The following is a 25951-nucleotide window of genomic DNA, read 5'->3' as shown; positions in this document are numbered from 1 at the left end:
CCCAAATTTGCACAACTACATACAACAACCCCGTCTTGCCGGCCTTGGCGCTGAAGTTCAGTGTGATTAAACCAAAACAGCTGAGCCAGGGAACCACTCAGCCCACAAGTGACAAACAAATCACACACATACTGATTAATTGGCCTATAATTATAAAGCTCCACAATTGCACAGGCAGGAGGTGTTTCCATTTGCATGGTGTTGCTTCTAGATGATTAGAAAACTAGTGAACGACACCGTTATTGTTCATTACAGCAACATTTATACAGCTCTTGACCCCAAAAATGTAGAGCATTTATTAACTGAGCAGCAAATACCTGGCCTGCAACTCAACTGACAAACATGGCCTCTTGCTTCTCCCTCCTGTGGACTGTAAAACACCCCTAATTCCCTTTTAGAAATACTGACTAGAAACTTTCAGGAAGAAAATCGTCCAACTACACAGACAGCATAATGATATTGTTAATCAATGAATAACTACTGTACTCAATGTCTTGCAAAAGTGTTACTATACCTAGAACCTGTTCAAACTTTTCACGATACAACGATTTATGGGGTTCCCTCCTGATGCTGCTCCCGCTCATCTGAGAAAAGCGGAAGATGATGGATGAATGCTTGGATGAGATTCCAACTCTAGAATCATTTGAAAAGCCATGCATAATATTCTTTCCACTAACAGACACAGACAGACGTACAGGAAGTAGCGCTTATCTCATCAAATCTTCAAAGCATATGACATTTGTGGTTTTCATGAGTCAAAAGGTGAAGAAGCTTAAAGGGTCTTATTACTTTTGCAAAGCACTTAGTATTCTATTGCTACCACATCGTAATTGAATCCTCCACTGAGAAAGACATACAAGAAGGAAACATATTTGTTACCCGCCTTATCTCTTGCATCGTTATTCCATTAAACTTTACCCCTCTAAAAAGTTTAAATCCATTTCCTCCTGTAAAAAAAAAAAAACCCAAAACAAACAAACAAAAAAAACATTTCCACTTCTCGTCTGATAATCTAATATTCCTCATGTGGCAGCTTCTTTTAGAGGAGTCACCAAGAAGAGCAGATAACAGCCTGACTGTGGCCTGCTGACAGCTTTACAATCATCCGAGTCAAGGCAGGATGATTATTATGAGTGGGAAAATGCCTGTCAGCTATTTACTGGGCCACTAACTTCAACATCCGTGCTGCTTTAACCATCACAGGCCTCTTTCCCATCACTTTTCAAAGGTTCTCCACTGATGCCGAACATAACTCATGTGATTTGGTTTTGCCGAACAAATCTCACAAAAGAAAAAGGTGCCAGAGTGAAGACCAGCGCCTCTAAGAAGTTGTAACCCAGGCAGAGCTCTGCATCAGCTTTTAGACTGAAGAAACCCCTATGAGAAAAACCCTAAAGAAGGGCTTAAATATGTCGGGCATCATTAACTAGTGGCCTCTTGGCTCTTTGTCTCTCAGCCTATTGAACCCGATGTGGTGCTTCAGCTCTCTAAAGCAGTCGGGGCTGAGCTTTTTCCCGAACCGAGAGGGGCGGGGGAGATGAGCGACAAGGGCCACAGCGTGACGAATGCAGGAACCTGGTGCTGCTGTTTCATGCCGCTGAGAGAGGATCGGGGGGAGGATGATACGGCACGACCCGCTGCCGCCGCACACAGGGCAGCACAATAAGCCTCGCCGCTGTTGCTGCCCCTCCTTGTCTCTCACCCTCTTAAAGACACCCCAACCCCCTTCATTCATTCCTGGCAGCTCCATTCAGCAGGTCGTACAGAGAGCCAATAAGAAAGCTAACTCGGTCTGCTACTCCAAAATGTGCAATGTCAGAAAAATAGCAGACACAGGGAGAGGAATGAGGTGGAGGAAATTCCAAGAGGGGCTCGACAACCAGCTCAAAAGAGGTGGTGGAGATGAAGCCGACTTAAACTCTTCATGAACTTTTCACATTTCGTCCTTCTACGTATTTTACGGAACAGATCAGGAAGGGAGATGACATCAAGCTAAACGTCTTAACCGTCACCTTCAAGTTCGTAGAACTTGTTCCTCTACATTTGGAGGAAAACTAAACGTGACACGTGGTGGTGGCGGCAGCATCATGCTGTGGGGGGATTCTGCTTTAGAACAGAATAGTTTGTAAAAGCTCAATGTTGATTCACATTCCAGCAGCATAAGAACTCTAAATATGCAGCCAGCGCTCCAGGGGAATGGTTTAGATCAAAATACACCCGAGCGTTTGAATAGCCTGGTCAAAGTCCAGATATAAATCCAGGTGAGAATAAGCACCAAGGCTTGAATATTGATGTTCAGACATTTTCCATCCAATGTGACTGAGCTTGGGCTACATTACAATGAAGAATGGGGGGAAAAATTATTCTTTAGATGTCCAAAGCTGGTAAAGACTTGCAGCTGTTTTTGAATTGGCTGATGGGATTCCTTTACATCAATTTTTTTATGATAGTTGTCATGAAAGCATGAATGGTTTGTTCTTCAATAAATGTGTGTGATCTACACCATGTGGGATGATTAAGAATCTGAACAGATGTCTTCCCCCACTTTGGAGAGGCGACAGAGCGAATGGATGAAGGTTACAGTCCTCTGGTCAGTCGTATAAAATCCCAATAAACCACATTAAGTTTGCGGTTGTAACGTGACAAAATGTGGAAAAAGTCCAAGGGTGTGAAAACGTTTGGAAGGTTTTAAGAGGAAGCTTTCATGGTGGGTGTGTAAACTACTTTTTTTTTTCCTTATAAAGCTTCAGCTGTTTGTTAGAAGAGCCGGTGAGATGTGTTGAGGTAGCTACAGCCTCGGTGAGGCGGGACAGCATCAGCCTCAGTGAGAGGCGGCAGCACACTGACAGCAACATCCAGCTCTTTGAAGGCAACGCAGGTGAAACACGGGTCATGCCGTCTGTAAAAGCACAGAAAGTCAGGTTTGTGCAATTTTAAAACAACTCCAGTTCTAAAAGCTTTGCATTTCTGGTTGATTAAAACTCTTGTTTTATGAATCGTAACCCTGCTATCTGTTCTGCATTTGATGGAAGTCACTGATTCAATGCAACCCCCCAGGCTTTTTCAGTTAAGATGCATTAAGCCAGTTAGAATCTTATGATCAACAAATTTTGACTATTTTATTATTACTCAATTGAATTTTACAGCATTAAACAGTCTAATGTGACTATATGATTAATTCATGTAAATTGAAAACAATTCTTTATTACTGCCTTTAAATCAGTTCTATTTGTCCTGTAAAGATATATTTTTTTAGAGATAAAAAAAAAAAACAGATTGGTGAAAAACAGACACTGCCCATCAACTGACTGACGTGAGGCTATTGTCAAGCATGGTGGTGGCTGCACCATGTCATAGGAAGGTTTCTTTTTTTTTTCCCAGTCACTGGACACGAGGCTGCAAAGATGGTAAAGTGACTAGTCAAATATGGAGCTTCTTCAACAAAGTGCTCTGGAGTGTAAGGCAATGATCTACAGTATCTGAAAAAAAATAAAATAAAATAAATACAGCCAGCATAACAAAGGAGAGGCTTCAGGAGCAATCTCTGAATGTCCTTGAGGGGCCCAGTCAAAGCCTGGATTTAATTCAAATTTCCAAAAACGGCTGTCCACCTCCACCACCTGTCAAGCCTGACTGACTGCGATAGAAATCTGAAGAGAAGAATGGGAGAAAACAGAATAGGTGTGCCAATCTTGCCGAGACACAACCAAGACGACTCGAGGCTTGAATTGTTGCCATGAAACTTGTAAACTAATGGATGTGAACACACGTAGCTTTTGCATTTTTTTTTTATTTTCTGTTTTAATCAACAACTATTACATTTTTTTTCTTTTTGTGAAAACATAATAGCAGCCCACACAACAGGAGCCGGTAAGCTAATGTCAAGCAATTCATTAGAGTCCTCATTACAGAGCTACATTTGGCTGTAAGCACGCACCATCCATGCACCCGAGCGTGTGCATGACTGCAGAGGCAGCTCCTGGCAGCATGATGGATGAAGAACGGGGCGTCTGCGCTGGAGACGTCCACGCTGCTGCAGTCTGGGACCAGCCTACAACCCCTTTCAACCTCCTCCAGAGTACGAGGAAAGGAAATTCCACATGCAGCCACAGTCTTCGCACATTAACAGCCTCCAAACACAGAGCTTTTAACATCAAACCACGTAGTTAAATGAGCCAAGCCTCTCTCTCCACTCCCATCGCATGGACAGACACACTCCAGACTGTAGTGGAACATCTCCATCGCCCCCCCTCCCACATTCAGGGGAAAGCAACAGAGCACAAATTGACCCAAAAAGTCAGCCCCAATTTTCTGAGAGTGCCACCGCTGAGTGTGGCATGGAACCTAAAAGAAAAGAAAAGAAAAGAAAAAAGGATGCACTAAGCTGACAGGATGTTGTGTAATTTTACCCAGATGTTCTCTACTTCATCTGACTAATAAATGCAAGGAGGGGAAATGGATTCTTCAGCCACTCCTCACATCTTAGGCTCTGCTGGAGCTAACGTGATACTTTTCCAAGGGACTGAAAGCTTTCTGGGAGTGAATGGTGCATTAAATCCTCCCCGTGGAGCGGCTGATTTTGGAAACGTCATTTTGTGCTCTATTAATGAGCACCAATCTAAGCGAGGACAGGGGGGGCTCCTGGTTCCAGCTGCACAGGCGTTAAGGTCATCCAACAAGCAGGGGAGCACCTCGTCTAAAAATACTGTCCTACATACAAATTCGTCCAGCTTGCCCCAGGAGAGGGTTTTATTTTTGTACATGTTGATGCGGGGCTAAGATTTCCTCCACTTATATTTTCCAAAACCTCTATCTATAATCTGCAACTGTCTGCAAAAATGCATGTGTGCGAGGGTCTGCAAAACATTCCTACGCATCCCTGAGGCATGCCATCACACACACATGTGAGTTTAATCTGCAGTCACTGTCAGCGGAAGAGAATTTCCCTGACCGCTATCTGGAGTAAAAAAAAAACAAGACCTCGCGTGTGTGTGAGCTGAATCGCAAAACTTATCACATCGTTAAGATCTGAGGTTTCAGGGGAACCGTTGGTGTCGTCGGCCTCCGTTCTTCATAGTGGACTTGTAGCTCCACTGTGGAGGAAAAGGAACTGTACAGGTTTTTTTTCCCCCCTGATGTGTGAGAAGTTGCAAATAGGCGATGTTTTTTCTACAGCACTTTAGGCATTTGCTGCTTACAGATTGCTGGTGTGGTGATATTTGAGATTTAAAAAAAGACAGCATTAACAAAAATGAACTTGAATACATTTGAAAGCTGATTTCATTTACTCAGTTACCTTTAGATAAAGGTAACTGAATTCCTACCTGGAATTCAGTTGAAAAAGTAATTGCATCTCTTATTAAATCATGACTTAATAGTGATTCACAGCATCTCGTGGTTCAGTTTAAGCAGCCACACCCAGACCAGAAAACTGTCAAACTTGTTTAATCATTAAATCACTTGAGTACCTGTAGATGCAGGGTAAAACATCTAGAAAACGAGCGTTATGTGTTTAGTTTAATCTGCTGATTTGATATTGGGACATTTATGTAGCCTCACACAAAGGGTAAAACACTAGCTAACTTGTCAATGCCTTTAGCCACATCTTACTGGGAAATTTGGTACCACCAAACATTCACAAACACGGTACGGTTTTGTGGAAGATTCAATGGCAGCAACTTCTGCAAACTTTGCAAGTTAGCTGCTGTCAGTAATGGCAGTATGTGATTTAGTAGCACTTCTTAAATAAGAACTGCTGCTGAAGGACCACCTTCTGCAGACCCTTTGGTAAATCAAAATGCAGGAAATGAACATTTTGGGAAGAGAAAAATACACTGCATCCATAAACACAATATAAATCTGAGCCATCCCATTTCTAATGCCGTCCAGGTCAACCGCCCATACTCCCAAACAAAACATATAGTACATCTCATCCAGTCCGACTAAATGTTGTGCATGCTGAGTAAATCAAATTATATAGTCGTTATAAAATTAGCATGATCTTTAAAAAAAAAAGTACTTAAAGTTGGGTCATGAAAGCCTTTTTTTTTTCTTTTTTTTTTTTAGTTTAATGATCTAATGAGTCCTAAAAATAAAGCAACAACAGCCTGAGGGAATTTTTCCTGCACACATTATAAGAGTCTGACAAACAAGCGGGTCCCTGCTGCACAACACATCCACTCTCCACCAGCTTTGTTGTATTTTCGTTACGGACAAGCTCTGGTCCTAACACGCAGGTCCGAGTAAAGGCTGAGGGTTCTTACCGTCGCCGAGGTCCGCTCGGATATTCCACACACAGAGCAACAACGAAACAACTCCAGCGAGAAGGTTGAACGTCTTCACAGCAGCCATATCCAAGTTCTCTTTATTCCGCTGTTTTTAATTCTTGCTTTTTTCCCCCCACCACCACCAGCGGAGTCCGTCTTCGCTCCTGCACCGACAGCGCAAAACTCTCCAGCAGCCAGTCGTCCCTGCTGCTTTTTAAAAGAGCAAAGACCTGCCTGCGCTGCACTGAGCACTGATTGTTTTTTTTTTTTCCCCTTGTCTCCAAATGTGCGCCGCTCTGCGCGCTCCTCGGGCGCGCTCTGAAATGAACCAGAGCTGATGAGGGCTGGGAAAAAGAGAGTTTAAAGCGTAAAAAAAGAGAGAGAGCGAGAGAAAGATGCAGCTCAGCTCCACATGGTGCTGTGGTCCCAGCTGCTGGGTGCAGAAAGACGCTGAAGAAGGCGCTCCTGGAGAACACGGTGCGCTCTCACCGTCATCAGCTCCCCAGAACCAATGGCTTTCATCCACCTTCGAACCCGCAAAAAATGAGACCCCCCCAGGACGTTTAATTTTCCCAAACAAATTTAGAATTATTGGAGACAGATTCTTCTTTAACAGGGCTACACCTGTTTAAAGAGTTTTAATATGAGGGGGTGCCAATAAAGAAGGAACATATGTTTTTCATGGTTCTTGTTCTAATTTTGGTGTTAGTTTTTATAATGAAAGGTCTTGTCATCCTTCACCTTTTGCACAGTGACAGGTTAGTTAGAGCGCCCTCTTCAGGTGCAAAAGATTTTGCATTAAAAACATGCTTGAAATGTCTATTTCCTGGGTGGAACACAATTGGAGGAAACGGTGACATATATATATATATATATATATATATATATATATATATATATATATATATATATATATATATATATATATATATATATATAGAGAGAGAGAGAGAGAGAGAGAGAGAGAGAGAGAGATTTATCAAATGTAAAAGATTTTAGAATCTTTTGCTGCTAGAAACTTTGTTTCTCATATGTTCTTCAATTTCCACATGTTAATTGTATATCATGCTGATCAGTTTGATGTCCTGGATCATTTAAGTGTGTGACAACAAAGCAAGAGAAGAAGCCTGTGCATAATTTTCCCACAACTTTGTACATAAGCAAGTTGGTCCTCATGAAGTCAAATGACTTGGTTTCATAAAATGTTGTTAATGTCATCACAAATTGTGCAGTGCCAGACATTAAAAACCTCTCACGGTCATTTGGTGCTGTCCTGTCACATGAGATGAAACACAAGTCCTCTTCATTGCTTAGCAGGAAGTCTGCACAGGAACAATAACTTTGACCACACGTTTGTCCCAATTAAGACACTACTGTGGAACGTCACCACAATGGAAACATCTTAAAAAACAATTAAGCCAAAAATGTAATATCAGAAAACAGGAGTAAATTTCATACTGTATTTGGTTGTTTTTTATGTATCACTGCAGCTTCTTTACTGCAGTGACTCAAAGACATTATGACCATTTATGATGAAGACATCTGTCCACAGTCAAATTAGCCTTTTCACACAAAATCCAACCCATTCTTCACACGTCTCTTCAGCAGGCAAAGCAAAGCAGTGCATGTAAACCACAATACTGTAAGCCTCCAGAAAGATAGATGTTATGCAATACATGTTGTGCAATGTATTAAAAGCCACAGAGCTTAAAAAAGGAAAGGTTTTCAGCGTTAAAAAGAACTGACTTCAGTATCCATCTAGCCAGCGAAAGTTCACCTGTAGTCTAATCTCAGTACAAATCCAGCTGTTCTGTGAAGGTGTCAGAGGACAGCATCATGAAGCGACACAGCAGATGGGTCAAGAAGAACGATGGAGAATTTTAAAGCAGTCAAAATATGCATTTTATTTAAACATCTCAAAGAACTCTGCTCAGTCAATCTGAAAAATGTAAATAACTAAGAGATGGTATCCAACTAAGCTGACAGGCAGCATTGGAGAAAGCTATGGAGGAGCTACAGAGATTCCTTCGCTCAGGTAGGTTCATCTGTTGAGAGGATAACTATTCGTCATGAACTACAGAAACGTGACTGATGAAGAGTGAGGAGACGGCCACCAGACGTTTGCCGGTCCGAGCTGAGCTGAGCTGTTATATGATTTCCCATTTTGGTTTAATAAACGAAAAATACGAGTCTATTTATTTATTTATTTTTTCATTTTTCATTTCAAAAGTAAAAACAAACTGCCTGAAAATACACGGACCGTGGGTGCTTCTAGGGAACGACTTTCACGTCAGACTTGCAGAAGTGACAGAAAGATGAGTGACCAATGAGCGAAAAGGTTTCCACAGCAGAAGTGGCTTCCAAGGATTTCCTCTGCAGAGGCTTGAGTCCTTTGGGTTTGGATAGTGAGAAAGAACAAAGTGTCCATTTACCACATGTGTTTTATCTGCGGGACCATAGGGGATAACCTGTGGAGTTCCCAGTAGAGAAAGGAACTCTACAGGATGGAAAAACCAAAAGAGAAGAAAAAAAAAACAACTATGGAAAGCAGAAATTCCAGATCACCTCTCTGATCTGGTTTGATTATTGGAAAGATAATGACCTTTTTATTAGATACTGTAGGGTTAGAGGTTGGGTAAACAGTCCAGGTAGGAAGAAGAGATCCAGAATGAGCAAGGCAGCAATCGACGTCTTTGTACATGAAGCAAAATGCACAGCAAAAAAGCAGAGAAACTCACAGAACAGCTAGGGAACTGGCAGTAGTCAGGAGACAGAAAACAGGCCAGGTGCACATCAGGAATTCACACATGGATCATGCAAAGTCTTTGTCAAGGAGGAAGACAAAGTCTGCATAGCAGGACTTTGCATAGACTGCAGCACAGGTAAGAGCCATTAGCAATAAACAGGCAGCAGGAGCAGCAGAAGCACAGGTGAGAGAGAGCAATGAGCTAATCAGCAGGGACAAGAGGAGCAGCATGACTCATGACAGGAAACATGGGAAACAGAAAAATCCCGACAGGATGCACAGAAAGCAGGAAAGAAAGGACCAAGACTGAACGTATCATTTACTTTTTTTGATCCCCAGAGGCTCAAGCTCTTTGTGAAATTGTTGCAGAGCTCTTATAGAAAGAGCTGAGGCTGTGGGTGATGAAGCATTCTGCATCTCTGGATGGAAGTTGTCCTTACACCCCTCCAGCTCCAGCATTAACCACAATCACTCACAGATAGAGTGAACTTTAGCTTGGCTGCAGATCTAACAGCACTTTGGTCTCCCTGGAGGTGGGGTGGGGATTTAAAAAGCCTCAAGACATTCTGGACGTCATTACTGAAAAGTCAGGTTCTTTGGGTCGGATGGCGCTGGCAGGTGAAACACTTTCCACTGAGTCGAATCCAGCTAGCTGAGTTTTGTCACCGAAGTGTTTTTTAACGATCGACCAGTTAATAAACAAAGAACAAAGAAGCCATGTGGCAGTCAGAAACCACAGAAAGAGGAAAAAAAAAAAAGAGAAAAACTTCAGGGGAAACAAGTTACACTCTGTCTTCATCTTTCCATTCGCGCATTTCACATTATTGCCCTTCAAGTGACATGAAGGGGAGCTGAAAACATTTTGTTTCTCCCTCAGTGGAAACTGTGCTGCACAGGTTTACTTACTAGAACTGGATTCTGTAAGAGAATGTCATGGACGAAGGCTAATAAACGAGCTCTTTATGGCGGCGTTTGCGCTTTTCCTCAGTGTCATATAATACCAGCTGCTGGGTTGCTGGTTTCATTAGTCAACTGAATGCATATGAAGGGACTCCACATGACAAACATGTATCAATGACAATTAGATTATTTTTTCCTTAAGAAATATACCATCAGAAATCAATAGAATGATTTTATTTTGCATTTATAAACCCTAAGCTTTGTATCCCTCAGATAAATGTTTTCTTTTTAAAGAATCACTCTTACGGCTCATTCAGAAAGCCCACATCTAGAGCCACGGTTTTATCTCTATGTTTAGGTTTTAGAATAAAGACAAACAATTAACTGTACAAGAACAGAATAAATGTATTTCCTTGTATTTTATTTTCACGGAGAACGAACTTTAAAAGTCACATACATTGTACCTTAGTAGAAAAAGAATTTGGGGAATAAAAAAATAATAATTTTAAGCAAGTCACTAAAGAGATACAGGTTGTAAACCCCTGAACCAGGCAGGCAAATAATATTTAACACAATATTTGCCAAAGTCATTGAGATACTTGCCTTTACACATTGAGCTGTAATCACATCCCATTCCTCAAACAGGGGCTCTGAAAGGATGCTTGCTGTGTACAGTCATGTTGGGACAGGAACAGGTCATCAAGAAGCCGTTCCCTCAATATTGGAAGCATGAAATTGTCCAAAATGACTTTCTTTTACTGGAACTAAGGAGCCACACCCAACCTTGGATATCCATAAAGCTGTCTTTGCTCCGTTCTTGAGCTAACCTGACAGCCACAGGAAGTCTGGACGTCTACAGCTGTTGACTCCACTGAAAGATGGCCCCCAGCTTCCTCTGACCCCACTCTGATTTTATGTGACCCCACTGCATAAAATGTTCCCAGATTCCTTCCTCTGACAGCTGACTGTGGAATAAGCAGGAGGGAAAGAGAGTTTACAACCTGACTCATTGCACAGGTGGCATCCTATCACAGCTGGAGTTCACTGAGGTGACCCTATACTTTGGGAAGGTGGTGTATCTGTAGCGGAGTCATTCACCAGTACAAAAACACCTCTGAAAAGCAGTCCTTTATTAATCAAATAGAAATATCAGCATTCAGCAGTCACAATAGTCAGTTATAATGGCCAATGTATCTATTGAACAGAAACGGAAGCGTAAATTGTTAAAATTTGAGAATCTTTCAAAGTCTACGCCAACATTTGCAAGCCAACGGAAAAAAAATAAATATTTAGCCGCACAAAGGCACCAAACTAAACTGAGTCTTTTTGAACCCTTTTGCAGCCTCCAGAATCACTGCACATTTCATCAGAAACAGCTCACTGGTCTTCTTCTTCTGTCTTTTGCCGAATCAATGAGCTGGAAACTCTAGTAGACGGTCAGCAAAGAGTGTCATGCTCAGTGACAACAGAGGTGAAACAGTCATTTTGTCATGCACTCACACTAAAAAAGATTTTTAAAAAAATAAAATAAAAATGCTGGGCTGCTCCTCTGTCCAGTGAGAACCCTTACTGTACTCAACCAAGACAGCACTAAGTGGAAGCTTGTTAACAAATACAAAAGTCAACTCTTATTTTCAAATAAAAGTCCCCGAAGGCTCTCGCAGATGAACTTTACGGGAGCACTTTCATGACAGAGACGTCTCTGAACAGCGATGTATGCAAAAAATACACGGTGACCTTTTGGCTGGACTGAGCCTGGTGGTGAGCACAACTGTCACAATAGCTGCAAAGGGGAAAAAGCTGACTGATGTTGCTTCAGAAACAAAAGCTCGTGGCACGCAGTGGCTCCTCTCTGAGCCATTCAGCTGCACGAATAACGAAGCTACCAGAGAGAGTTTTCCCAGGTCAGACGCACCGATTGCTGCAGGTTTTCGGCCAGCTGCTGTGCATGACAAGTGGAAGGCTCTAATGTTTGTGTGTGCATGTTTGATTGTTGTGAGGTGGAAGGGGGGAAAAAAAACCGATGGAGAGACTGCAAAAAGGCTGAGCTGTTGCTTTTTCGGTGGCTGAGCTTGGCAGCAAATTTCTTTCACTGGATTGTATTTTTCATTTCGGCGGCCTGACGTTGTTCATTTTTATCAAACCGGTGGACGTCAAATATGTACTGCACTTACACACTCAACAGAGACTCTGCTGTGATGGAGAATCTGACAAAAATGACTGATTCTATCAGCTTCGCTTATTGTGGAACTAAAAGACAACCTGAAATCTATGGTGGCGGCATCTCCGTATTTCTTGAGGCAGAAATAAGTTGATGCATTTAAATAGGCATAAATGCGTTTGTGTAGAAAGCCTTAAATAAAACCTATTCTTCATTGCTGAAGTATAATCTGACTCTGAAAATTCAATAAAATCCACCACAAAGTATTTTGGGGTGATTTCATGTGACCCACTGACACGAAATAGTGCAAAAGTAGATGGGGGGGAAAAAATATATCATTTTATAAGTATTTTAGTTGTTACAGTTTTAGTCTCTTGACGTGCACAGATGGTGAAAGCATACATCAAAAGACTTGCATCTGTAGTTGAAACAAAAGACATTTTCATAAAACATTTTTTAGTCTGGTGACTTATTTTTGGGTTGTTTTTATGTAATACTTGATCAAAAAAAATAAAAAAACATTTACAACAACGACAAAAAGAACTAACATTTCAAAGATTTTCTTCACAATTTTCCCAAAAGTTCATATCTATACAATATGCATAAGTTGTTGTTTTTTTTCTCTCGCTATTTATTCAGATTACCGATGTGTTTCAACATCATGGAAACATGCCAAAAACCAACCCATCATGTTTTATCGATTTTATTCTTCTGAGCTTCTGTTGCCAGCGCCATTAGTGTCACAGGGGTAATTGTACATTGGGTTGGAGAAGGATAGCTTGGCGTCTTTCCAGTTTGAACCCTGCTGCAGATAAATGCAGAAAGAAGAGACGAGGATCACATTACAGACACGTATACGCACAGTCGGAGGTCAAAAGCCGATGCGGAGACAACTCACCTCCACCTCTCTTCTCCAGGGGTAGACGCTGATAGGAAGCCCAAGACCGTCACTCGTTTTGGGGTTAATGGGTGGACCGCTGTCTGGACTTTTGTCCTCTGATGGATTCTGAGAACAACAACAACAACAACAAAAAAGATTAGATGAGCTCTGATGTGCGAGAGCACTTGGACAAGGGGAAGTGACCGGACTGACCTGTTATGCAGCCAGGCGTTTATAATTACATCCCTAACCTCAATAAAAACATTTCATCGTCTACTATCTTCCAGCGCTCTGCAAAACAAGTGCTGAAGTGGCAGAGATATGAGTTGAGACTCACACTCTCTAATAATAGCTGCATCCTCAGTGGTAGGATGGCAGCAGAGGGACGCTGACAATGTCAGTATTAATGCACAAAGCAGAACTGCTTTATGATGTATTTGTGTCTGTGCTGAATCAAACTGCTGGACAACGAGCTGTACATTTGTTATTAAGCAACACATTTTTATATTTATATGCGTTTTTGATTTATACTTCTCTGAATTAATTTTAAAATGCTACGAAAAAAACATGAAAGATGGATGGATAGACAGAGCAGGCCTCTCCACACTGGAGAGTTATTACTTCTCTTATGGATGTTTGTTTTACGTAAAAAGGTTTTATGAGACACATCAGGAAAAAGACACAGCACAGTTTATTCCATAATAACCACATTAAATTTCATTATAGTGGAGGCACTCCAAATCCCTTCTAGTGTTCTTATTTGACTTGGTAACCAGATAAAAACGACTTTCTACGTGTCTGAACACATAATTCACTCGTTTTCTTCTCCTGATCCCCTCATATGAATCCCCCAAAGTCACACATCAGCCATTACAGCAACGGAACGGCTGTGATCGTATCGTCTCCTGTGTGTGTGTGTGTGTGTGTGTTGCTTCTCATGATGGCAAGGAATGACTATTGAGATTAAAACTGCAGGGAACAAGGCGTGCAGTCGGTGAACAATAATAGCAACATCTGTGTGAGAATTAAACCTTTTTTGTTCGAGCAAACGCTGCTACCCAAAAGGCTTTGTATCTTTTGGTTTGGCAGCTGATCACGCTGGTTGTTTATGGTCCTACATGTGTCGCAGAGTGTGTACTGAGCAGCCCCTAAACACTGCAGAGGGACTCATGAGAGGCTAAATCAATAATCCTAAATCAAAAACCTAATCAGGCAAAAAGGCTTGGCGATCACCTTCTGACCTCCTCTCATGTTGGCTCCACTTATTGAATAAGTGTGGGACCAAATGGTGGAAAAATGAATTTTGTGCAGCTAAGAAACCCAAAATGACTCCACCGGTGATTGATTGGACATTTCTGTGCACTGACCTCTGCTCTCCAGTCAAAGCTCGGATTATCCATCACGCCGTATTTCATTGGGTCAGCTTTTCTGTGGATCCAGTAAAACATGCTCATGACTTTATAACCGAGAACCGGTTATAAACTGGCAGAACCGGGATCTTATATATATACATATAGAAACAGAAAAACCAGGACTCACACAAAGCCACATATTTTCTTGCACAGGGCAAGAAAGCACACGGCGAGTCCAGCCAAGAGCAGCACGAGGCCTATACCGATGCCAGCGTAAACCGAATCTAGACAAGAGGGACGAATTCGATCCTGTCGTTAACTGCAGAGTTACGAACTGCAAGGATCCAGATGCAGATGAGACGGTTTAATGCAGGAGGTTTAGAGAGGCGTGCGTCTTTATTACCAAGCTGCGTGGCTTCGACAGTTGGTGATGAGGTGGTGAGGGACGGTTTCTCCTTCACATGACAGCGATTGCCCGACCATCCCGGCTCACACCTGCAGTCAAAAAAAAACACAAAGAGGTGACCACACGTGTGTTTAAAGGGATGCTGGAATCACATGCTTTATTTTGGCATGCAAAAAAAAAAAAAAAGGTCCAGACCAAGGTATTAAAAAAAAATCTAATTTTTAAGGGTCAGAAAAGGTTCACCCTCTGCCTCAGAAACATGGGAATAAGGGCTAAGAATGATAGAAAAGATTGCAACAGGATTGCTTGTTTATGTAATATTCTAATACAGTACAGTACACAAAGCATCTGACTGCATATTGTCTTGTCGAGCCATTTCCCTTTCTAAAAGTGGTGTGAGAAATATCTGCTGGACGTCCAGCTCGGAAACTCTGGAAATAGTTTGGCCGGCCTGGCAATGTGCACGTCTGGGAAACCGAGTGAGCTCTTCCTCTCCCGAACAGAGACTCGGCTCCATGTCAGCATCTGTTCAGTATCATCTCGATATTTTTCCTGTAATGGGAAACACACAGCTTCCAGCGAAGACAGACAGTGGCATTATCATTCAGAGGGAGTCAGTATCCAGATTGTGTGACAGTGGGCTGTTCCTGGCCCAGTTCCCCGGGAGGAACCTGATGCCAACAGTGAGCCTGAGGTGTCCTCCCAGTGCTGGGCTTGGGATCTACTGCACTGCCGTCTTGCACGCTGGAAAAGCTTCACGGTCTCCACAACACACTGAGCAGTGCATGACGGCAGTAACTTCCTCTTACAAATTGATGGAAGGCGGGAAATGAGGGACAAAAAAACTAAAAAAATTAAACAGAAACCTTTAATAAGAAAGAAGCTTTGGTGATCAACACTTTCTGAGTTCTTTTTCTTAACACGGAGTGGGGAGTTGGTTGGAAAGCAAAATGGCTGCAGACCAAAATTCAGGGTGGTCTGAACCAGACAATCCACAGTTAATTCAGTTTAAAATGTAAACTCCTCTATCGTTGATGTATAAAACACCTTATTGTAAAGGCCTCTTTTATTGCCATAGACTAATTTAACACTTAAAACTGCAGAAAAAAGAATGTATGGAATAATGGCCCCACATTAGGAAATATTATGTGTGGGAATGGTCAGGGTTAGCTCAACCCTGGCAATTCATATAAAAGAAACATATCTTTTGTAGTACATACAAGGATTTTATTTTATTCTTAATTCGTAAGCCTGCGATTTGGCCAAAAATGAGTTGTTGCTGGGTGATTCAGGGTAATGATCTAAAACAAATCAGATCAAAACAGAAATAGTTCAGACTCAAAATAAATCTGTTCTCAAGATTAAAGAGAAGTTATTCTAGTTTCTCACTGTTTGATTATGATACTAAAATGTAATACTTTTTACATGTCTTTACCAGGAGAACCCATAAGTGTGCCAACATGGGTCCAAGATGAAAATACAAACTAAATTTCTCCTGTGAAACAGAATAGCAGGAACCTTCTGACAATTTTATTTTTATTTTGTTCATTGATTTCTATAAGTAAAAGCAAGAAGTAATTCTTTAAGAAACGTCGAGTTTTCTGGTTCAGGTCCATTTCTGTGCTTTTTTTTAAGGACCTGCTGCAGAACTCATCTTTTGTTTTAGCAGAAATGACATTAAAAAAATGAGAAACGTGAACATCTCAGAGAGAATTCACTTATACATAATGATGTTAGCAGATTCGGCAGCGAGTCCCATCACAGCATTCCTACCTTTATAGTGAAATCGCTCAGCGCTGACATTCCAAGCTGCTGATGCAGAGAAACTCCATTCATGAGCTTAATTATAATGAAAAAAAGGAAACTCCAACAAAGAGAGTGGCGCATCATTCAAGCAAACGTGCTTTTTGAAAGGTAAAAGCTGAAATGGAAGGATATCATTCTAATGCACAGCTTTTTGTTTTTTTTGAGGTTTGTATTACTAGAGGAAGAGATTCCCAGGAAACTATGCAGAAGCTCTATGTTTAATCTAGAGGGATAAGCACAGAAGCATGTCTTTTTTTTAAGTAAAGGTTGACAGGATTTTCATTTTTGAAACAAAAAGATAAAGGGTAGTGGAGACAAAGGAATGAACAAAAACAATGCATATCTGTAGACTTTTAAAAGTTTTTGTGCATCAGCCTGCATCTTACAAGCACAGAGGTCCGTTTTCCTCAAGATGGCATGAACCGTGACCCTGGCAGTACGCTGGAGGGCACTCTGCAAAACAAAACAAATTTACATTTGCAAATATAAACAAGCCAAATATCTTGCGATTGTTGGGATTGTTGATGTCTGTCCTGAATAACTTTACTAGATGTTCAAAGACATTTAATATCTTAACACAGCTTTAAAATTATGCACAACTTTCTCCTTGACCTAACAGCTGTTTCCTTGGTCTTCATGGCACACAGAAGCATGGGCGTAAAACCCGAGGGGGTTGAGGGGGCCCAGACCCTCCCAATTTGGAAAAGTCCAGAATGGTCCACCCCATTCCCCCAAAGAAATCATAAAACAAACATTTGGACTTAAACAATATCAATATAAAAAGGCAATAGAAAAAAAGAATGAAGTAAATCTGCCATTTCTCTGAGAAAAAAAAATAAGGATTAATTTTTCCCTGTTTATGGTCCCCACCCCCAATAATCAGATGGGATTTACGCCCTTGCACAGAAGAGCTGGATTTATACACCCAATTGGACTTCATTAAAAAAATCAGGTGATTTCTGAAGGTCACCTAATTGCTCTGGATGCTCCTAGATTATTAATCATATGAAATTTTGATTTTATTGGTGACTGATTTATTTGCCAGTGTTATGAGGCTTAACCAGCACTTTGAAATAACTCAGGTGCAGCACTGCAAACACAAAGCTAAATAAAAACTCTTCATAAGTCTGTAGAAGCAGAATGTAGGGCCATTTGAAAAGACTAAAATCAATTTAAAATAAGAAATATAGAGGAATAAGGGATGAACCCTGGACATTTGCCAAGTACTGCATGTTTTAAGACATTGTTTCTTCTTGGTTTATTTGTCTCAGATGGTTGAAAGTGTTTAGTTTTCAGTCGAAAATTTCCACATGTAATATCTCTTTGATATGTGATAAAAGAGCTACTGTAGCTAGACTTTAGATTAGATTAAGCTAGACTAGACTAGATTAATACATTTTGATTGCTACCATTACAAGTTTTGGTGAATTCTCAAATAAACTGCGACACTGAGTGTATGCTATACATTAAAATCTTTGCAAAGCTGCAGGTTTGAAGTAAGCAGGCATGAATGAAGTTTGAGCAGCATTTGAATTGAAAGTGATGGACGCCCCATGAGTGTATGGACACAAAGAGAACATAGGTGTGTGATCTGTCTCAACTAAGATGATGAAATGTTTTAAGAAAATGTGTAAAGACTGACATCAAAGCTCAAAAAGAAGTTAATGAAAATAAATAAATAAAACCAACTTATATAATTACAGACTTCAGAAAAGATCGCCAAAATAATGCACGGCTAATGCAGTCATCCCCACCTTGAGTGTGTACAGGCAGAAGTGAGGTCATTATAATTTCACAGTCGATGCAACCTGTGACATGGCGGGACGTCGTAGAGGCAATTAAGAGCTAAAAGAAAGCATGTTACCATGGCAGCTGGACTCGTCTGAGTGGAACGGCTGACAGTCTGCGGAGTGGTCGCAGCGCATGTGAAGCGGGACACAACCGGGCCAACTCTCACACACGAGCTCTCCCGGCTCACACTGCAGCAACGCTGGTGAAAAGATGATGACACACGAGAAGAATGAAGTGAACAGAAAGAAAGAAACTGGGGCAGTAAAAGTCAATGTTTCTGGTTCAGTTCTTTTGTTTACTTCTGTATTTTGTTCTGCAGTTGAGACTGATAGCATTGTGAAAAGCCTTCAGAAGACCCAAAACGCCACAGTGAGCGTTTTTTTATTTTTATAAAAATCTAAAGGAGAGCTCATATTTCTCCACTTCTAACTTCTCTCCCTGCTGATTTCTGAGTGGAATTTTGAATTCTTCTTTGTACATTTGGAGGTCTGAATCACCAAGCTCCACCTTGTGCTGGAGATTTATGGACTCATTTTTTGTTTCTCCCAGACTGTGGGTTTGCTGGTGGGTCCTGGGGTTTTTAAAAGCCGAGAGGGAGTCACATCATTCACTCCTTAGGTTTCTCCAGATCAGGCTGAAAGTTTTCTTTCATTTTTTTTTTTTTTTTAGGTAGATTGGCTTAAACTAAGCTGCTGGGGAGCATAGTGGCCATTTTTCCTGACCCTGCTGTTTTCTCCAATATACATTACCTACAGTTGTTGGTGTCATGACGTTTTGTTCTGTAGAGTCTGTTTCTTTCCTTGACAAAGTAATAAAGTAGGTCAAACTAATCATAATCGTCTAATAACTGCTCTTCATTCATGCATACACAGTTTAACATAGTGAGATCTGATGCAACATGCGCATGGATATCAGTTTTTCCTGAGTTTCTGATTTTCCTTTCATCTCTCAACATGCATGGTGGGTATAAAAATTATTATTCTGAAAACGTATAAACATTGAATTTTTTAATATAAAAAGGAAATTATTTATAGCTACAACCAAAGCTTTTTATTTTATGTTTTCATTTGTGCAAAATAAATAATTAACAGTTTAATGTTTCCCAGAAAGCCTTTTTTTTACCCATGTATTCATTCGCAAATACATTAAACTTTTTTTCATATTTATTCCCCCTCCCATGTAAACATTAATTATCACAAAATGTCTTAAAGAAACGCAGTAGATGTTTCCAAATAACAACGTGACCATAAACTCACGGCAGCTGTGTTCGTCCTCTCCGTTGGGGCAGTCGTAAACCCCGTCGCAGCGCAGTAAGGCAGGGAGACACCGAAGGTCCGAACACTGGAAATTCTCGTCGGGACAGTCGCCCTGAGGAGGAACGGTTCCAGGCAGGGCAGTCGGGCAGCGCTCTTCATCAGACTGATCCGCGCAGTCCGGAGAGCCGTCACACCACCAGGTCTTTGGGATGCACTGGAACGAGTGCGTGCACTGGAACTGGTCAGCGTCACAGGTCAAAGGCTGAGGGGTTAATGGTCCTGGGATGGAGATACATGTAAATGTAAAACTTAATCTTCTTTATAGATTTTTTTTTTGTTTTTTTTTGCTTATACAAATAAAACATCCTTCCCTGGGGAAACTCTGATGGCTGCTTGAAACAGAAACAGGATTTTTTTTTTTTTTAGGTTTTCAAAGTCTTTGGAAAGTCAGTTGAGAGAAGCGAAGAGTGAGCAGAGAGGCGAGGCTGAGGAAACAACACAATATAAATGTAATTGCTTTTCCTCCAGTTGTGCTAGTTCTCAGCATTGACCTGATCTCCGGAGTGAATTTATACGGACCCACAGGGCAACAGGCTGCACTGACTCTCTCCCCCTCTCCCCGAGGGTTCGCCTTGTTTATGAGGAAACCCAGGAATGGAGGGTGGAACGTCAGAGCACAAAGGGAAAGGGAGAAGCTGGAGAAGGTGAAAACGGGAGGAAATGAAAAATGAGGGCAGTAGCAGAAGCGGAAGAAACCAGGAGAGAGGCAAAATGAGAGAGCAAAGAGGCCAAATAAAACTTTAATATCTTTTACCTCCGACCACACACTCTGCTGTGTACGAGATATCGTCCAGGGCGATGTCCGTCCACATGTCTCCACCCACCTCCGCCTGGAAGGTCACTCTGAAATCTTTTGTGTTAGACAGGACGACGTTGGCATATGTCCACTGGTTTCCATGGTTTCCAGTAGTGGCCCACATAAGCAAAGGTGTCCCGTTAGCTCCAACGGTATAAACCTAACGTGTTGGGGGACATGAGGTTAAAAATGTATTGTACTACATTGGTAATACATTTTATCACAGAGAACCCAATATGATGAAGAACCTATTAGTTGGTGGAGGAAGCTTGATGCTTTTAGTAATATAAAGCAGTAATAATATAACAAATTAGACTTTGTGTTTGTTGGGTCTTAGGTTTTTAATGCTTTTAGTCTCCAAAATGTTTCTGATTCAACATCTATCTGCAGATATAGCAGTTACCCTTTATATCTCCAATATCCTTTTTGCTTCTCAACTGGTCACACTTTATGCCCTGACATATTCTTTCTTTCAAAACTTTCTTGGCTTTTCAAAGGTCTAATAAGGCTTGTTTTTCAGCTACTTGTTTTTTGAAGATAATCTGATAAACAAATGTGTCCAGAAAAAGACAAACGTGATAAATTAAGTTTGTAAGTGGAGCTGCTTGGAGCCTTTATTTGTCATTTTTTCGGTGAGTATGCACTGTTTGGCAGACAGCAATGTGCAAAGTTGGCTTGGGTCAAACAAAAACATACATTTGTGATAAATTAAAGATTTTTTTTTTTAGTAATTTCTGGTGACAGGATCACCTTCAGAGTTCCCATTTTGGGCGAGCCGTACATGAAGAACCAAAAGCGCAGGTGACATAGACCGATGCTGGCAGGAAATGGGTTCGTCGTCGTCACCTTGGCAACGTCACCCTCCCTCTGAATGGCTGAATGTATGTACAGAAAGTTCCCACCGCCATCTACGGAGATAGATGCAATCGATGTAACATTCATGTAAGCTAGGACTTAAAGATTTCACAAAAGCCGTCCAGTTTCAGCTCCACTGACAACAAAACATTGTATGTTTGGACAGGAGAGGATTGCTGTGAAATGGTGATGCCCGCAGCCAAATACTGCAGAGAGCTTCTTCAGCTCGGCTACACTCTGAGATGAAACAGCCTCTGTGCAAAGCCAGAACAAAGTGGGAGTTTTCCACATGAGTTAGGAGGAATTTAAAGTCATCACAACCCACAGCGGACAGCAAACCCTTCTCCCGCCCACAACACTTGATCCTCCTGTGGCTACAAAACAAAACAAAGAAAAAAAACACCCAAAGACTGTTGTCATAGATCAGCTCTGCACACGTGTTGATCCAGCTTATAATGTGACTACAGGAAGACCACACAATCGCTGTCCTTGTTTTCAACTTCACTGATGTGCCGCAATGAAGGGAGCAAGCAATGAATGAGCACATTCATCTTTACAGTCGATAAAAACAGTTGGCCTGCAGAAGGCGATTAAAGTGTTAAGAGTTGCAATTGGAAACAGATTTAGCCCCAGGTTTGTCGTCCAGGAGGCAAAACAAGCAGGATGTGATATAACGAGTAAACAGTATCTGTGCAATCAAGAACAATTTTACCTTTCTGTACAAGAACCACAATAAGGAAGCCTCACATATCCCTCTAAACCACGAGAAGCGTAGCATGCAAGCCAAAGAGCTTCCTCCCACGCCTGGCGGCGGCTGATGGACGTGGAGTAAACAACTTTCCAGAAACAACAGCAAACAGTATTGTATTCTTTCATCAACCAGAGGTTGCCAGCTAAAGCAATGAGATGAGAAAAAGAGCGAATGATGTGGCAGATAATGAATCTCTGTTTGCCGAGTACAAGTTAGCGTTAGCACTAAGCAACTTAAAAACAGCTTCTTACACAAACAGCAGCAGAGAACAATTCAAAAGCGTCGAAGGATGAAGACAGAAATAAACAAATGATCAGAAACCAAGTTTATATGTTTATATGTAAAGGCTGCATCAGTGCTACAGTATAGCTAGTCTCAATAGGAAGTTAGAAAAGTGGCACGATCTCTCTTCCTCATGAGCTTCGAAGTTGTAGCATTATTTCTGAGTCATTATTGACATTTGCCACGTGGCAACCATTTAATTAGACTATTTCTGTTTTAGTATTGTTCTTGTTTGCTTTAGTACTACAGCCATAAAAAGCTCTTGCATTAATTAGCCCTCTACTGCCAGCTTTTGAGGGACCCCAAGGCTGCTACTGCTAATGTTCAATTGGGATAGTATGATGATTAATTGTCTGCTGATGAAGACTCTTAGTCGCAAATTCACTGCAACTAAGGTAAGTTTTTTTTCTAATATGTATGGTTGAAAAGAAAAATCTTAATATAGCATACCACGTAATTTACCTTGACAAGAAAAAAATCTCCCTAAATGTGCTCATTCCTTTTTTATGTAAATCATTTGTTTATGCTGCTCATTTTATCATCATCTCTGCAGAAGACAAACAAGGAACAAACTACAAAATACTGAAACTCAGGAAAAAAAAAACATCTGAGTACAGTTACATTTTCTTATGTAGACCAAACTAACTGTAACCTTTTTATTAGAACAAAAGAATGTAGAAAGCCTAAACAAGGCCAGGTTCTTTTAAGCTCTGTTTAACTCTGACTGGTTTTCATCTGGATGTTTCTGGTAACCCTGCCTTCACAGGCTCCTCTGAAGTTTTTGTTTCCCAGCTGCCAAGTTGCAAGTACAAAGACACTGCAGAGTGCTGCCAGAAAGCCGCAAACATCGAGGGTGTCGGGGAAAACAGACGTTGTTGTTTTTGTCGTTTTGACAGAATTAATAATATTTCGGTGCAAAGCACCAAACAATGATGCCTGGTCTGGTACTGGGACAACTTCTGAGTAGATGGTTGGAAAATTAAGAGAGCAGATTTTGATGTAAATCTGAGTGAGGTTTTATTACATTCAGGTAGAGTAATAAAACAAAGCTATTACCACATAGCTTCTTTCAGTGGTACAAAAAAGTATTTACAACCCTACAGATATGTTCTGTATTAACAATCGTTTGAAGGAGAATGAGGCTTTGACCTATGAGTTCAGTTTAAAATGTTTTTGAATAATGGTAAGACAACAAACGTTGCAGAGTCTTGAAAGTCATTCTCAGTCTTTTTGGACAGCTCTAGTATCCTGAAACATAGACACAGAACTCCAATCAAGCAGATAATTTCTACAACAACCTAGCAACATTATTCTGAGCTTTCACTATTAAGCTACTGCTAGGCTTTGATCCATTTTTATTTTAAACGTGACTAATAAAGCATGCATTTCAGTACATATGCAGACCTGGACTGTGGTCAGACTGAGGTCCAACTCCTGTCTCTGTCTTGTGGCCGATCCTCCAGTCAAAGTCATCGTCAGGGTCCTGAGAGAGCTGGCAGACCTGCTCCCACCTGTCGTCCTCCATGTTGAAGTCACAAGCACCCGGTGAGCCAAATATGTAGTCTAGAAGTAAAGAAAGATAACAGAAAAGTGTGAAACAAGTAATGAAAGCAGTTATTTGTCTTTGCTCTGATGGACTCATTCTCACCACCAAATACAATTATTTCCTCTTTTCACTTACCACAGTCCTTCTCATCTGATTCATCGGCACAGTCGGCCTTGTTGTCGCACACCAGGTGGGACTCTATGCAATGGCCGCTCTCACACACAAAGTCTGTGGCTGCAGGACATCTACCTGGCTCCACAGCGCCTGAAACATGAATGGTAAACAAGGAAGGGAGGAAGAGAGGGACAAAGGAAAGACGGCGTATTTTTTTTGATACTCCATTTCAAAAAACCTATCTTGTTTTCCAGACTCGTAAAACACTTGAATCACATTTTGTACTTTTCAAAACTGCATGTGGACACTGGGTGAAGGAAAAAAAAAAGGCAAATCTGCACTATACTCCTCAGTCTGAATGTTTGTGAGCTGTTAAACTTCAAACATAGAGCATTTAATGAGAACCATGATTGGGGGTGAGTGGGGTAAGTTAAACTTCCTGGAGGTCAGCAGGGATAAACCCATCACGGAGTAAACTGAAAAACCATTTCGGCTTCCATTTGAAGTTGATGGAGACTTGTGTGTTTGAGTAATTTGCTTTTGGACAGACAGATTGTCTGCTTGTCAGTCTCTGCATACCCTCCCCTCTGTGTGTTTTGATGTACGTCTCAACTGAACCAGAGGTCAGTATTTATTCCCCCCGCCCCCATAAGTGTGTTTATGCCTGTGCGCTTCAGAGAGAAACGGCCTTGATAGAGCAGGACGTTGTCCAACCTCACGTCAGGTCCAGTTTAATGTGGAGCATCTGTCTCGGACACAAACATCTACCGTAGCCTGACAGCAAACGTTAGCGCTGAAAAATGCTTCCTTTCAACACTCACCAGCTCTCCGGTTTTCCAGAATGCACTTCATTGCAAAAGCCGTCAGCTGGAGCAGTCGTTAAATATGTTCACTTACACAGATTAGGAAAAATTTACTTTTAAATTAAAAAGGGCAAGGAAATTATATAACTCATTCTTAAAATATTTTTTTTATTTTAAAGTTTCTACGTCTTTTACCCTACTTTTCCAGGCAGGTCTTGCTTTTTCTCATTCCTTACTGATAGAAAACTCAGTTCACTGTAGATAATATTGCAGTTTATAATGGCAGATGATGTTAAAGTGCTGTGGTTCTTGGGTTTTTCCTTAACATTCTCAGAAATGTAATTTAATCTTATGAGGGCAGTTTGGATCTTCTTTCAGACACGTGTATTTGTTGGAAATGACGAGCTTGAAATCTGCCGTTCCACAAATATTTGCCAACATGGCCGGTCCAGTTGTTCATTTTCTCAATGCAATGTGAGTGAAACTGCCAGCTACAGGCAAAACGTGTTTACTGACGGGAAATTAAAGGGGCTTCACCTTGAAATAAAAGATGATGCAGAACCACTTTCTGAAACTGCGTAAACAATTGAAACCGGACACTTAAAAGCTTTAAACAAAAGGACAACCATTTCTTTCTTACTGTCTGACATTAAAGTCGACTTAATGTTTTAGGTTGCGGATGTTGGCTAAATTCCAGGTAATGAAAGAGAAAAGTTCTTAAAATTACGTACTTCAAATTTGATATACACTCAGATTACTATGACTTATAGTAATTTTGGTAAGTGTGGAGAGCCAAGATAAGAAGAGAACTGTAGACCTCCACCAGCATGTTTAGTTCTTATGTGCAATTTCCAAGTGGATAAAAACAAACAATTACACAGAATAGGTATCACATAACACCCACTGTGATCTCCAGCCTTTAAAGGGCAAAGTTTGTCTGACTTAATACGGGATAAAAGATAACGAGTCTTTTTTTTTCATGTATGTATATGGTTTCCACTGTATTTGAGTTTATATGTCTAATTTCCACCCTGTGTGAATTAGATGAAATCTGCCGTTAGTCTAAACTTGCTCACCCAGATGTTCTTAAAATTCATTGCGCTCAGATAAATGATTAAAAGCCACAAATTATTATGCAGTTTATATTTCAGACTTGTGTTAGAAATAACAATGAATCGGA

At 41.0% G+C, this 25951-nt stretch overlaps 2 protein-coding genes across 2 annotated transcripts in view; both read right to left on the bottom strand.

Annotated features, from left to right (window-relative positions):
• plxdc2b (plexin domain containing 2b) overlaps positions 1-6837 on the bottom strand; it is an 83473-nt gene extending 76636 nt beyond the window's left edge. The window contains exon 1 of the mRNA XM_014982910.2: positions 6264-6837. Coding sequence (XP_014838396.2) covers positions 6264-6351 — 88 coding nt within the window. The 5' untranslated portion in view covers positions 6352-6837. The remainder of the gene's footprint in view (positions 1-6263) is intronic.
• Positions 6838-12378: 5541 nt separating this feature from the next.
• Positions 12379-25951, bottom strand: part of malrd1 (MAM and LDL receptor class A domain containing 1) — a 43315-nt gene continuing 29742 nt past the window's right edge. Inside the window, exons 22-33 of the mRNA XM_014982906.2 lie at positions 23990-24118; positions 23713-23871; positions 21171-21328; positions 20379-20580; positions 19565-19843; positions 18382-18507; positions 16904-16970; positions 14709-14800; positions 14493-14589; positions 14321-14381; positions 12972-13079; positions 12379-12878 (exon numbers count right to left, since the gene is read on the bottom strand). Coding sequence (XP_014838392.2) covers positions 12777-12878; positions 12972-13079; positions 14321-14381; positions 14493-14589; positions 14709-14800; positions 16904-16970; positions 18382-18507; positions 19565-19843; positions 20379-20580; positions 21171-21328; positions 23713-23871; positions 23990-24118 — 1580 coding nt within the window. The 3' untranslated portion in view covers positions 12379-12776. The remainder of the gene's footprint in view (positions 12879-12971; positions 13080-14320; positions 14382-14492; positions 14590-14708; positions 14801-16903; positions 16971-18381; positions 18508-19564; positions 19844-20378; positions 20581-21170; positions 21329-23712; positions 23872-23989; positions 24119-25951) is intronic.

This window comes from Poecilia mexicana, unplaced genomic scaffold (genome assembly GCF_051168715.1).
Source record: "Poecilia mexicana isolate PSO_F unplaced genomic scaffold, ASM5116871v1 scaffold_20, whole genome shotgun sequence".
Lineage (NCBI taxonomy): Eukaryota > Metazoa > Chordata > Actinopteri > Cyprinodontiformes > Poeciliidae > Poecilia > Poecilia mexicana.
This window is presented reverse-complemented; position numbering and strand designations above follow the sequence as displayed.